The sequence below is a fragment of the Poecile atricapillus genome, chromosome 1 (assembly GCF_030490865.1).
Source record: "Poecile atricapillus isolate bPoeAtr1 chromosome 1, bPoeAtr1.hap1, whole genome shotgun sequence".
In the NCBI taxonomy this organism is placed as follows: domain Eukaryota; kingdom Metazoa; phylum Chordata; class Aves; order Passeriformes; family Paridae; genus Poecile; species Poecile atricapillus.
Genome location: NC_081249.1, coordinates 72,340,672 through 72,355,721, shown reverse-complemented (window position 1 = coordinate 72,355,721; position 15,050 = coordinate 72,340,672). Strand labels below are relative to the sequence as shown.

The window sequence follows — 15,050 nt, the reverse complement described above, 5'->3', positions numbered from 1 at the left end:
TACTTGAACATTTAACTACTGCTCATTCTATTGACAGTCAAACAAATTAAATATTTGACTGCATCTGGAGCAACATTTCTAATGCAAAATTATCCAGAATCAAATAAAACTTGAAATCAGGAAATGCAAGCCAGGAGGAAGCTTAGGAGGTCTCTGCTGTAACCTCCTGCTCACAGCAAGTCAGCTCTGAGGTCAGACCAGGCTACTCAGGGCATCATCCAGTCAGGACTTGAAAACCTCCAGGTCGGAAGACTACACCACCTCTCTTGACAAGCTGTGCCTCTGCCTGACTAATCCTCATGGGGAAAAAGGTGTCTCCTGGAGACTGGAACTCCTATGCAAATGTCAGCTCAAATACACTTTTTGTCAAGAACCTTCACCCTCCTCAACTTATAGCTGTAAACCTGTGTGGTTTACAAGGTGAGATCTGCTGTAACCCTGTGGAGCTCACTGTACAGAAGTGCTCTGTCTCTAAAGCATCAATCACACTGGAGCACACAAGTTAATACCTTCCTCATTAAAATATTTATTAATAAGCAAATAATAAAGACAGCAGCAAATATTTCATGACATGATCAAGTTTTAAAAAAATCTCAGAGTAAACAAAAGCACTGCAAGCTAATTAATTATAACAATGTCATATGCCCACAAGAAAACAGGTCAAATCTTGAAAGTAATCAGAACCTTCTTCAGCCTTGTCTGAAATGCAAAACCATACACAAAATGAGGAAATCAACCTCATAATTAATTTACTATTGCTTAGTAAGGCCTCAGGAATGAGGACTGACCTCTCAGATATCTAAATGCAGGTTGAGCCAGTCACTGTGGCAATAAAAAACAAGAGAAGAAACGTGAAAATTTTAAGTCTGTTTTGGGATAAAGTAATTATTTGAGCTTACAAATTTCCTGTTCACTCCACTGGTTAGAAAGAAGCACAGAACAATCTCTGAACTATGCCTCCCATCCTATGTTTTACATCCAGAGATGTGTTATTGGCCCAGCATTTGTGGCGAGCTATACAAATTACCTTATGTCTCTTTTACTGTGACCTAAGCACAAATAAGTGGGCTTGGTATGTTCATGCAGACATTTCTGCTAAGCTCAAAATGGTAACTAGTAAAGTTACAGCTTTACTAAAGAACAGCTTGTTTGTATACTGCATCCTCTGTAAAACACACATGAGAATTAGCAGAATGACAGCTTAAAACTTCTGCATGTGTACTGTGAAGTTACATGACCAGCTAGCACAAATTCAGAACTGCATAACTCAGGCAGGATGAGTGCAATGCCCTGTTTCAAGTTATTCCTACCATCTGCATTAACAGTAATGCCCCAAGGTTCCAGCTAAGATCAAAGTCCAACTATATTACAGAGTACAGATGTTCATAATAACACTTTGCAGTGGACCAAAACGTGCCACTGCAGCCCCTGAGGTTGATGCTACTTCCAGGTGTATCCTGTGTTTTTCTATGTGGAGATGTATCTCCTGAGGGAAGGGCAGCAGTAAAGCATAAATGCTCCATCTAAGCCACTGCATCTTTCCCTCTGTAGGGGACCAGAAGAGCAGATTGTAGAATCATCAAATGGCTTGGGTTGGAAGGGACCTTAAAGATCATCTAGTTCCAACTCAGATATCTGGGTTCCTTCAGCTATAGCTGTTACATTCACTACAGCCGAGTCCTAAAGAAGCAGATCTTGCTTCAACCAGTGTATAAAACAGACATAGCAGCACAGAGCTGAAGTGGTTTCCCAAGATCATTTGGAAGGTCATGGAGAAAGCCCAGACAGATGCACTACACCATACTGTCTCCCAAACCAGCTACTAAATCCAGATCTCTTATTTCTCACAGACAAGTCATAAACTTGGGCACATACTTACGCAGCAATGCCAAGAGCCAGCACCAAACATCAGTGAGCAAGTGCATGGTCTTGAAGACCAAACAGATCTCTGGTAAGTCTTACAGAACCAGGGCGAGAGGATGAAGGGGGAATTCTGCTCTATTTACTCACATTTAGATCACCATACAGGTACAGAAGTGCCAAGGGGAGGGAAAGGAGGAGCATTTCTTTCCCCTACATTGGGAAACAGTAACAGATACGAACTGAAGTGACCCTTAACTGCTGCTGAGGTCTCAGCTCACTGTGGGGTGACTCCACGCTTTGCTCAATACAACCTTCTGCTATCTGCAGTCACTGCTTTACAAATTAACCTCACTGTCACAGTGACTGGCGGCAGGGAAGGGCTTATTTTCTCCAGTGACAAACAGCTGATGTTTGCCTGTTTCAGATCCCTGTGTTAGCAAATATTGTTCAAGTGCTGAATTCCTAAGCAAGGTGAAAAATGCATTATTTAAAACATGATTGTGTTCCTGCATTGCACAGTATTAATGTTGCTAAAGCTACTTAATGTTTACACATCTAATGCATTTGTATAGTAATTTGATAAATTTTAACTGAACTTTTTTATAACTGTTTCTAGTAATTCATGAATTTGGCAAATTTGGACCAAATGTTTCATTGGTCTCCATGTGCCTATATCATTGTTGCCCATTCAGTCTCTTCTTCTGCATGACCAAAAATTTGTTTTTTTATGGAAATCCACTCTTCATTTGGTCTCTCCTGTTAGATAAGGTGCACCTCAGTCAGATTTCATTTGTGTTTTCAGTTTGGCAAGACCGGTGAGACATTCATCTCTCCATTTTCTCCTGGCATCCAGGGCCTTTGGAACAACTGGAATTTTTTCAGACAGTGCCTGGAAGAGAAAATTTAACATGACTAAAGTCACCATCCACACAACCTATAATTTAGGCTATCACAAGAAATAGGTCACTAATTTCACCAATTCTTTACATGAGTGACTGGAAAGGAACCAACCTGTATGGGAATAAAAATGCTCCCACTTGGATAAGGTTATCCTGAATGTGGCAATGAAGATGACTACAAAAACAACAAAGCATCAGCCTCTTCCCTCATTTTGCTCCACACAGTCACTGTCTAGTCTCTTTGATGATAATCTTTTATTAAGTAGAAAGGAGACAACCTGGCCATTTATGTTGCTGAAAATGTGTTCGGAACCAGATTCTTTTGTGTGGTTCCCCATAAATGCAGTGAGGGATATCATATTTATAAAAACATTTTGTGTTAAGAATACCAGTTATAATAAAAATGACAGGGGAAGACACATAGCAAACTCAGGGGAAAAAAAGTATCTCTGAGCGAACAACTGAAGTTGTCTTAGAAGTGCCAAGGGAAAAAAAATTATTTTGAGAGTGCAGATAGACACCACAAGGTCATCTTTGCCAAAATAGGACCTGAAGTCTCAGGCTTAAAAGGCAAGTGTTGAGAAACTGGGTAAAACCTGGACCTGCTATCAACAACTGGCAAGCTACAGTCACTCCAGAAAAAAATCAGAGGGAGGGATGGAGGAGTAAGATAAGAAATTTATGTTTAATGATTTACTCTAACACAGCATCTCTGCAAGCCCAAATTTGCCACTGAAGACTGAAGATAATAAAGAGTCACAGAAGTAGATGTTGCAGTGAAATCCAGCCTTCTATAAAGAAAGCCAAATCGTTTCATACCAATTAAAAGCTTCTGATTGTGAATGACTCCAAAATTATTATTGATTGTTATTATAAGCAGTCTATGTTGTTTAAGCATAAAAGAATCTATTTGCTCAAAATGCATTAACATAAACAGGAACATAAAATGCTATCTTCCAGACAGGCTGCCTCCGTACTTGGAATTACTCTCTGACAGCTGATCAGAAATTATTCAACCCCTACACATGTTCTTTAGGAATAATTAAAAAAGGCACCTTTGAAAAGGCAGAGTTAGGAAATGACAATACTTCAGTTGATTCCTATGGTCATTCAAATTGACTACATAGTGAATATAAACAAATTGTGGGCTTAGAAATGCTAATGCATAAACTAGATCCCAATCCAGAACAGCACTTAAACACATTTTATCTTTAAACATGCAAGTAACCTTACTGGACTGCCCACAAACTTATATTAAACGTGTGTTTGCACACATTGAAAACTGGAACTCTGGTTTGTAAAGTATAAAAAGAACACCCAGAAGAAAAAAAACTACAAGTTTATGCAGGAAGATGGAGCAGGAGGAAGACACAGGATGAATATTCATGTAGGAAAGGAGGCTGAGCATAATACAATGAGAGAAGGGAAGTGGTAAGGAATAGCATTGAGGATTAAAAGCTAATAACCCACAGCTGTTAGCAGCTGACTCCACTGTCTAGTAATAATGTTACTGGCAATAATGTGACTGCTAGGTCATTTTCCCATGATGTATTGTCCAAGTGCTTTCAAAAGGGACTCACAGGCACGCTGTACTGATTTTTTCCCTTAAAGTACACATTCACACAATAAATACAAACTACAGATACCTTCAGCAGTAAACTGAAATACAAATGTTAAAATAAAAACTAACGTTTTTTGTTCTGAATGTCGCTGGTTTTATCAACTCCATATTTACCTGATTGACTTTCTGCACAGTTTCACCTGAAAATTCTGGAACTGGCCCAAAGGTGTTCAGAACAAGTCTCATTCCTCCAGCATATCTTTCACAATAATTTGAAATACCTGAAAATAAGAGTGAAAAGTTACATTTCAACAGAAATTCCTAGCTTAAGTCAGTAAGGCTGCCTGTGCTTAAGCATTGTTTTAAATCAGAGACCCAAAAAAATAGTCTGCTCTTATGATTAAGATACCTAATTGTCATCAAGGAAAAATGGATTCTATCCACCCCATTTCCATTAACGTTCATGAAAAAATTATTTAGGATGCAGCTGCATTGCAAAATGAATGAATGTCACACACCAGCAGGCAATGCTGTGTGAGGGTGTAGTGCACAACCACAAATAAATCTGCTTTGTTACTTGTGACCAGAAAGCTTCCCTGACCAGGGTCCATAAGGAGAGTGCTCTCACCTCTCCTCCCAGGCAGTGTGTGTTGTATCTTGAAGCATTCCTGTCATTATTTTTATTTATTAACCTGGAGTGTATGAAGAACAACATGGCTCAGGGGAAGCTGTCAAAGGCATGGAGACACAGGTGGCCCCCAGTGAAGGAAAAAGGCTAAAGGAGGAAGAGATGGATCTTGCAGATCAGTATCTTGCAACCCCAAACTGTGGTTAGAGACAGAGATTTGGCTTTTATAACCCTCTCTGATGGATGAGCACTTCTAGGGGGAGACAGAATTCACCTGACAAAGAAGAGAAAAGGCATCTTTGACAAAAGCCAGGCCCATCTGGAAAGAAAAACTTTATATCAGGAGCAACTGTGGTGTGTGGGGATGGCTTACACAACTGGAGAGATACACACTGCAGGAAAGACAAGGAAGAGGCTTTATCTCTATAATGTCTATTTATTATCTCTATAATGGGGCAGCTCAGATCTGTGGAGCTATTCCATGGGAAGGGGGACTGGCTGAGTGAGAGCCTGTGGACAGGCCTGTGAAGCACAGCATCCTCCAAGGGCAGGAACAGTCCATCCTGATATTCAGGAAGACAAGCACACATATCAAGAGATTTGCTTGGAAGAACTCCAGTGCAAAAAGGTGTCATACAGCAGGTAGAAACAGGGACAGGCTGTAAAGAAGAAATTAAAAAACACCACCTAGGCATGTAGGAATGGTGTCAGGAAAGCCAAAGATCAGCTCCAGTTGAAACTTGTAAGGATGTCAAGGGCAACAAGAAGGACTTCTACTGTTAGCAACAGCCCTTATTGTTACTAGCATGCCCTTGCAAGTCTGCTTTCTACAGTACTTCAAACATTAAGTCAGTCAATGCACCAATGTCATCACGAGATCTTCAGATGACTGAAGGCAAATATTGCACCCATCTTTTAAAAAGGTCAAAAAAAACAAAACTGAGATACTACAGGCCAGTCAATCTCTCTTCTGTCCCTGAGAAAATCAAGGAGCAACACCTCTTGAAAGAAATTCCTGGACACAGGAATTAGAGTGTGATTGTGACAATCAGCACATCGTCTCCAGTGGGTACACCATGGTGTAAATCATGTCTAACTGACCTTGTTGCCTTCTGTGATTAAATAATTGTTTGTGAAAACAGTAGTAGTGGATAGTAGTGGATATAATAGTATATAATAGTAGTGGATATAATTTACCTCAACTTTAGAAAGGCATTTGACATGGTCTTTCATGATATTCTTGTATCAGTTAGGACATTAGGGTCTATCTGTTTGGATAACTAGATGGACAAAAAATAGGTTGGACACGTAGGCTCAGAGGTAGTGGTTAATGGATTGCACTCCACCTGCAGGCCAGCAAAAATGGAGTATTGCAGGAACCTGTCCTGAGACCTGTACTGCTTAACAAAACACTTTTTCACATTTGTGAATAGTATCAAATTGGGTAAGAGTGGGAGCTAGAGGGGTATTGACCAGCTGATACATTGAAGGGCAGGACTGCCCTTAGAAAGGTTGGAGGAATGAGCCAATATAAAACTTTAACAAGGACAAATACAAGATATTGCACCTCAGAAAGAAGAGCTCCTTGTAACAACACAGGCTTGTGAAATCCAAGAACTCCTGGTAGTGGCAGGCAACAAGCTGCATGTGAACCAAGAGTGTGCCCTGCCAGCAAAGAGGGCCTAGGCTTTATCAATAGATTGAAGTTAATTAACAGTAGACTGAAGGAAGTGATTAACACCCTTTACTCAGTCAGTACTCATTAGACTGCATCCAGAATACTGCATTCAGTTTAGGACTCCCCAGTACAACAAAACACTGACAAAAATGAGTAACTTCAGTTGGGCCTGTAGCACTTGTCCTGTGAGGAGAGGCTGGGGGATCTGAGTTTGTCCAGCCTGCAGGAGAGATGGCTTTGGGGGAACCTACCAGCAGCTCCCCAGTGCTGCAGCAAAGCCTGTGGGGAGGTCAGTGAGCAGACTGACCAGAACGAGGCTCTTTATGGTTGCTGGACAGCAGAAGGACAAGGGACAACAGGCACAATTTGATATGAGGGGTTCAGACTAGACACTCAAGCACTGGCACAGGTTGCCCACAGAGGTTGTGTCGTCTCCACCTCTGGGGTTTTTGAAGAGTGTATGAAACCCTGAGAGCTTGGTCTGACCTCAGGACCTTCACACAGGATCTGTGAAACTCTTAAACACATAGTCAGAGGACCTGAGAACCAGCTAACCGGTAATAACAGGTAAAATGGCAGTCAAGTACACCTTGGCTGAATTACAGAAAGGTCCAGCTTCCATCAGCTTCAGTAGGAATATCAAAACAATTATTGTTGATGCACTAGAGAGTATGAAATTGTACATGCACCAAAAAGAGAAGTCAGTCACTTAGCCAGAGATACATGTCTAGTAGATTTTTTTAGTGCTATTAACTACCACATAATCAAGAAAGGATAAGGCAGCCTTTCCCAATCAGGATGTCAGGAACTACACCACAACAGTAAATGAGCACTGCTTGTCTGGCAGTAAGCAAGCTGACACTGATAAAATCACAGAAACACAAAATCAACTAGGTTGGAAAAGACTTTGAGATCACTGAGTCCAACCTATCACACCTATGTGGATTATCCTGATGATCACCCCAGATCTGAGAAGTTCTGGACATCCACTAAAGTCTTCTGAGAACCATTGAGACTGAGGAATTTGCATACTTAATTTTATTTTCATTAGCTGCTTATCAAAGCAAAGAGGAGAAACATGCAAAAGACAAAGGCAAGCAGTTACAGTTACCAACTCTTCCTTGAAGACTCAGGACAGACTGAGAAGTATGAACAAGAACTGCTCATTGTCTTATCAAACCACAAAATGCAGGAAATATAAGTGGGTAGGCCTGACTATCATGCAAAAGAATGCAAATCAGGTCAAGAGTCATTAAGTGATCTCTTTCCTCAACAGCTCCCTGGAATGCAATACTGTACAATATCAATACCTTAGAAGTCACACCTGTCTAACCCTAAAATTGCTGAGGTTGGAATGAATGAATGGAAACCTCTGACTACTGCCATGTATCATAAATCACACCACTTAGACTGCTCAACACGCCTGAAATCGCTGAAGTACAGCGTTTCTGAAGGGCCTCTGAGGTCTGTAGGAGGATGGAGAACACTCTTGTTTCTGCGCAAAAGAAGAACTTTCAAAGGACAAAGCCTCAACAAAGTATTTAATTTCCTTCAGCATTCTGAAGTCATGATGACCATCAGCTAAACAACTGAAAGGAGAGAACAGGAGAGTATGTCCATTGCGTAAGAGTAACATGGGGAGATCTGAGAATATTCTACTCTTTTAAAAATGGACTAGGAACATTCTCCAGTATCTGAGGGAAGCAACATCTTTGTTAAATAGTTTGAACCTATATTTGGTGCCAAGAGTGTAACAATCAGCATCAAGTTAGTCTGTTTCCTTGTGTTATTTACCCATGGAGCATATGCATTCCTAGAATACAACCTGGCACTTTCTGGTTTTCTCCAACACAAGAAGGAATGCCAGCTAGTCATACAGGTATATTGGTTTTCTAATTACACAGAAAATTAGTATCTTGCTCAATTTTCTTGATTGACACACAGCCAAAAACCTCCAGATTGCCTAGTGGGCTTCAAAACATCTCTGTGAGGAAGTGAGATTCAGGAAGAGAAGCATTACTGTGGGATGTGGAACAGGCTGTGATATCATCATATCTCTTCATTGGGGGAACAAGCAGAGACCACCATCCACATCCAAAAGCACTCTGGAAAGGACCACTAGTTATCAGGGTTTTCTGACCATACCCTGCCATTAGCTTAAGTGCTTGCCTATTACATTTAGTGAGTTAGCCTCACTAACTCTGGCACCTGAAGCCAACCCAGAGTGACCTACTGGGGGTATGCTATCCAGGTGAGCAATCCTGGGAACCCAAGACAATGCTGTAACAGACTCACACACCAGCCACAACACAAAGATAGTTACATGCAACTTGCTCATGTGAGCTTTGTCTTCTAATAGTGGAGTCTGGTAATAGCCTAATAGGAGTCTGAGCAAAAACGTTCCCACGTCATGCAACATCACAGAATGTTCCCAGATGCAGAAATAGAAATGATGAGGCTGAAGAGTGCAGATCTATTCTGCCAGCAGCTGTTGCCAGCTGGACAATGACAAAATAAAAAAGGTAACTCAGTTGAATATAGCAATTCAAGCAATTCAAGCAAATCCCCATGAGCAACTGGCAACAGAAGGAATGGCAAACTAAGCAGTGTCAGTTACCAGTTATTCTGGTGTTTACCCAGCTGACACAGGTCTATGACACCTAGACAGAAGAGTTTAGATTTGGTACTTTCCCAAAAGTCAACTGGAACCTTTCAAACATTATTGCAAGCTTGTGCAATAATACCATAGATCTGAGTAGTTTTGATTGTGGCAGTCATGAGAAGGTACAACAGAAGACTGTGCACTAGAAATCTTTTTCACAAGCCTTAAGTGCATTAGTATCTTGGGAAAGCTGAATGCTTGGATATGGCTAAACCATTTACCTGCTGAATATGAACTCCTGAGCTGGACATGGCATTTAAAGCTCACTCAGCCAGCTAGACCTGGAAATCAAGCTCCTACTGGCAGTTCACCTACTGCTTGAATGAATCAGAACAATTTCTGGGTGGGTGTAGCTCATCAATGCAGCAGAGACGTGCCAAATGCAGGCTGGGTAACACAATTCACCCACTGCATGTAATGTATGAATGAAAAAAAGCCTTATGAAATGTCAGCAAAACAGGAAAAAGTGAAAAAAAAGAGGTCTAGAGAAGAGTAGTAACATTAGTACAGCTGATCTCAACAGCGGCTGACATGGTTACATGCAGGCACATATGTTGCATGCCAAGCAGGGAGTGGGCACTGAAAAATCTTTCAAGTCTCAAGTGAAGTCAACAGACCAAAAGTTAGAATACACACACAATCTCACTCAAGGATTAAAAAAAATCAATAGTTCAAAATTAATAACTCAAGATGGTTCTCCCAGTGTGAAATGCAATTTTAACTTGATTCCAGTAATCAGGATTAAGTGATTGAATGCCTTCTTGAAGCTGGCACTTGAGCAATGGGGAATATTGCTGAAAAAATCACTTTGCTTTTCAACTGCTAACTCATAGCAAATATTTGACTCCAGGCCTTTAGACTTGGGAGTCCTTTGGTTCAAGGATCGGGGCTATTGCAAAGATGGGTGAGAAGCACCCTTGGCTGGAGCACAGGGACAAGAAGGAAAACAAATATGACAGAATCTCTTTAATCCTTGTTGATACTACCCAGGGAGCATCTTAAACCTGAAGAATTAGCACTGGCAAACTGTGTGAAACAGACAAGAGCACCTGGGAGATGGAAAAACAACTAGATGGTAAATGGGGTTGATAAAAACAACCATCTCTGTGTATCACTGCTGTGTCCATGCTGTGCCTTGCTATCTCCAACTGGAGAACAAGAATGACACAAGATACATCTGCAAGAGAGGAAGAGGATGATAGTTTCCTCTTGTCTGTGTGGTTTGCTAGCTCCCTGTCTAAAGCTTCACCTTTCTTGCACACACTCACTCTGTCAATGTTGGAGGAAAGAGGCCATGGGAGGAGGCAGATGTTGCAGCAGCCAGCTAAGAACTACGAACACAAAACAGCAACACCTCCAGGGAAGGTAGGAGTTTCCTCAATCTTCCTTCCACCACTTAGTCACAGCTATGGCAAGGAGTGAAAGAAGAGGAATGAGTTACAAAATGTTCTAAGGGGGCAGTATATGCAGGATTATAGAGTTGAAAAGGGGAATATTCTATCTTCCTTGAAAATCCCAAACTCTTTTAGCATTTCTGACTTCTACAGTCTAGTTACAAGAAAATGCTACCACAAGCTAGACAAAGGCATTGATTCAAGGCTCTTCAGCTGCCAATATGTATCCAGGACTCCAATAATGGAATAAGCTGCTGCTTATTCAGTTTTGATGAGAGTCCAGGCAGTTTCCAAAATGGCTAATGAACTGTCCCACAAGAATTTGTTCTAATAACCATACTTAAGGTTTGCAGATCCTTACCTGAAAACTTGCACTGGTGTGGTGCAAACATGGTTACTATTGCAATGCCTCTAGTTGCATCACCATGATGAATATAGTATTGATAAAGGAAAAGGAACTCAGGACAGATATTTAGCTTGGAAACAGGCATAAAATGCTTCACTGCCATGAGAGAAGACACAAGTGAAGTTCATGAAGAGGACAATGAAGTAGTAGTAGGAACAGAGAAGTGAAAACACAACAGTATAAAATGTATATTCGTGCATTATAGTTTGTAAGCATCTTAAAGTATCAGCTTCTTGTGTCTCTTCACAAGAAAGACAACTGGCATGAGGGCTGAAGGATACAAGCAAGCTAACTTGGTAAACCAGCCTGGCAAGGCACTGAGACACTTGTGAGAGAGAATGAGAGTCAGCAGCAAGTGCCACTGGAATGGACAGGGAACATGCCAAAGAGAGGGTGCTTCACCATATTGAGTATTAACCTGATGACTTTCAACCTGATGAGCAGCATATTAAGATACTGTAATGACTCAAAGAGAGGAGACACGATGGTCAAGCCTCTGATGCAATAGCATCAACAACTTGAAAAGACTGGGGTGGGGTTGACTTTAGCACACAAAATCTAAGAAGAGTCTTTAGTGAAAGATAAGTATGGATGGCAACAGAAAAGAAGGCATATTTTAACAGAAGAAAAGGAACGTCATGGAAGAATCTGACATGGTTTGATTATATTCAGAGAAACAAATGTCAAACTTTTTTAATGATAGAGGGATTACATTTCTAGACATTACAGCTCCAAGGGCAACTTTCTAAATGTAATCCTATCTTCATCAAGGGTGTGTCTGAACACAGATGCATGCTCTGAGTAAGGGTGTGAATTCACTGCATGTTTTGTACACTACATTAATTGCCATATGCATTCACTTATGGCTCTAGTCACACAAATACTTGGAACTACAGTGAAACAGTGGTAGCACCAAAAAAGTTTTATTCTCGTCGTGCCAGTGTTACCATCTCAACAGCAACACGTAAGTATTTCTGCAGGCCTGCTGCAAACTGGATTAAGGTATTAAACTGAGTCATTATGAACTGCTTGTTTTGTTAGATCAGTTTCAAACTTGGGATGAACTCCTCAGTCTGAGCCACTTGGTGATCATATACATTCTTCCATTAATGCAATGGGATGTGTTCTTTGGGAACCATCTATAATGACTTGAGGAATAAAGCATAAAGAATTCCTGTGCAAAGCCATGTGTTCCTTTCAGAAAGCAGAGGGAACCACTTCACACCTAAGAGATCATAGAAAGAAACTGGTGCATAGCAGCCAGTATCCTGAAAAATTCACATCTTGACTTACTGCATATAAACGCTTTCATACAGAAAAGCCCTGCAGCTCCACAGAGGCAAACAGCAGTTCTAGAAGGACTGTAAACTGCTTTTTCAGCCTACTGGGAAGAGAACTGAATGCATGTAAACATGTATGAAACATAAGGTGGGTTTATGAAAATTAAAAGGGTTTGTATGATTATATACTACAATACCTCATCTCAGTAGTACTCTCTTACAAGTATCCTGAATTGGGTAGAGGTACTTTATTATCCTAAAACGTAGGACATAGACTGGACAGAAAAGAAGGCAATCTTCCTTTTCTTAGATGTTACTACCTTAGAGGTTCTCACATCTGCTGACCAGCTTGCAGTACAAAAGCTCCTGAACTGGGTTAAAGCTTAGTTTGCTCCCTGTACAGCAGCACTGAAGTATTGGCCATAGCAATGGAAATAATCTCTGCTCTTGAACCAGCCAACATATCTGTTTAGAATAATTCTTAGAAACCACATTTGGGTATGTCTTGCTCAACTAAACAAGTAAAATTTCCTCCCTTTGAACTATGACTTATGATTCTCCACTCTTTCCTTTTCATACTTCGTGCTTTTCACACAGCACAATCATTAGGCTCCTATAATCCAAAACCAATTCACCTGGCAGGTGCTTCTAAGATGAGCAAGTATTCCCAGTTTCTGTAAGAGAAACACAATTTTGATCATGAAGACTCATTTCTAGCTTACTGGATATTTGTACTTTATGGGGATCATAAAGCACATCAGCCCAAATTTCCACCTAACTCCTATAGACACCTGTATATATACCTCAGTGATTGACAGACAAAGATCCTTCAACCTTCCCCCCCATCCAGTTCTTCTGCTAATATTGGCAGTTTGGATCAAACTCTAGTTATAGGTCACTAAATAACCTACTAATAAAATAACTGATCTAAGCCAATTGTGAAATACATATGAAGAACTTTTGCTGCAAACCTTAAAACACAGGATATGATAGCCCAGCCTCTGCTTCTACAGATGCTTGCTTGCCAGGTCTTAAAAAGAGAGGAAACTAGATTTCTCAAGAAACAAGAGATTAGGAGATACAACCTCACTGAGACTGGACCATCTTCACTATATTCACACACTGCCCAGTACACATACAGGTGTTGTGTCTGCTAACATAATCTCACAAGAGTAAACAGGCAAAGTGACTGTAGTGAAGTCTACTGATCTTCCTTGTAAAAGACTTAACAGAATTTGTTGTGATGCTGGTATGTGAAATCATAAGAGGACAAACTCAAGATCTGAAACAGATATCAACATTAATTTTATTTGCTGAAATCAACAATCAGCTTTATATTATTGTGCAATTTGGGTATGCTTTTTTCCTCCCCAAAGCAGTTTCCTTCCTGTCTCTTGCAATTAAGCCCTCAAACTGTTGTCTCTGCTTCTTCTAATGACTTGACACTGTCATTTTATTCCATGTTCAAGGCTGTTGGCTCACTGCCATATAGTCAGTATTCCTAATATTCATACATTGATTAAATGGTAACCTAAAGTGGCCTAGATAATAGGTTTGATAGGATCATTTATGAATATGGAGGAAAGGATGTAAGAACTAACAGAGGCAAAAAGTGACATTAGCCCATAGGAAGTTGACAGGAAGATCTTGATGTATATATCCCACAGGGAAAGAAGAGACACTGATCTCAGAAAAAATAATTGGAATACATTTATTCAAATCCAAACAATCTCACATCACCAAAACAAAACAAAATAAAACAAAACAAAGATTCTCCCACAAATAACACTATTTTCTCTCATGTGCTTCCTTCATCCTTCCTCACTGATTAAAAAAGAGTTTATGACTATGGGCAACTAATATCTTACAGCTGTACAAAAAGGCAGCTGCTGTGAAGCTGGTGAAGCTGTTAGGCTAATTAAAAGGATAGAGGCAGTTTCTTGTATCTACCTCCACTTCCTTCCACTAACAAAAAAAACACAGTATTAGTACAATGCATCAGAGATGGCTGTCATAGAATCATAAAGTTGTTTAGATTGGAAAAGACTTCTAAGATCAACTCTGTTAACCCAGCACTGCCAAGTTCACCACCAAACTATGTCCCTAACTGTCACATCTACATGTCTTTTAAATATCCCCAGGGATAGTGACATAGCCACTTCCCTAGGCAAACTGTTCCAATGCTTAACACCCCCTTCCATGAAGAATTTTTCCCTAATATTAAATCTAAACCTCCCCTGGTGCAACTTAAGGCCATCTTGTCCTATCACTTGTTACCTCTAAGAAGAGGCCGACCCCCCCCTGGCTGCACCCTCCTTTCAGGCAGTTCCAGAGAGTGATGAGGTCCCCCCTGAGGCTCCTTTTCTCCAGGCTAAACACCCCCAGCTCCCTCAGCTGCTCCTCACAGCACTTGTACACCAGACCCTTCCCCAGCTCCGCTGCCCTTCTCTGGACACGCTCCAGCCCCTCAATGTCTTTCTTGCACTGAGGGGCCCAGAACTGAGCACAGCATTTGAGGTGTGGCCTCAGCAGTGCCGAGTCCAGGGGGACGGTCACTGCCCTGCTCCTGCTGGCCACACCACTGCTGATCCAGGCCAGGATGCCATCGGCCTTCTTGGCCACCTGGGCACTGCTGGATCATGTTCAGCTGCTGTCACCAGCACCCCCAGGTCCTTTTCC

At 41.0% G+C, this 15,050-nt stretch overlaps 1 protein-coding gene across 1 annotated transcript in view; it reads right to left on the bottom strand.

Annotated features, from left to right (window-relative positions):
• Positions 1 to 506: 506 nt before the first annotated feature.
• Positions 507 to 15,050, bottom strand: part of CRYL1 (crystallin lambda 1) — a 50,195-nt gene continuing 35,651 nt past the window's right edge. The window contains exons 7-8 of the mRNA XM_058846759.1: positions 4,498 to 4,604; positions 507 to 2,752 (exon numbers count right to left, since the gene is read on the bottom strand). Of these exons, the coding sequence (XP_058702742.1) occupies positions 2,639 to 2,752; positions 4,498 to 4,604 (221 nt within the window). The 3' untranslated portion in view covers positions 507 to 2,638. The remainder of the gene's footprint in view (positions 2,753 to 4,497; positions 4,605 to 15,050) is intronic.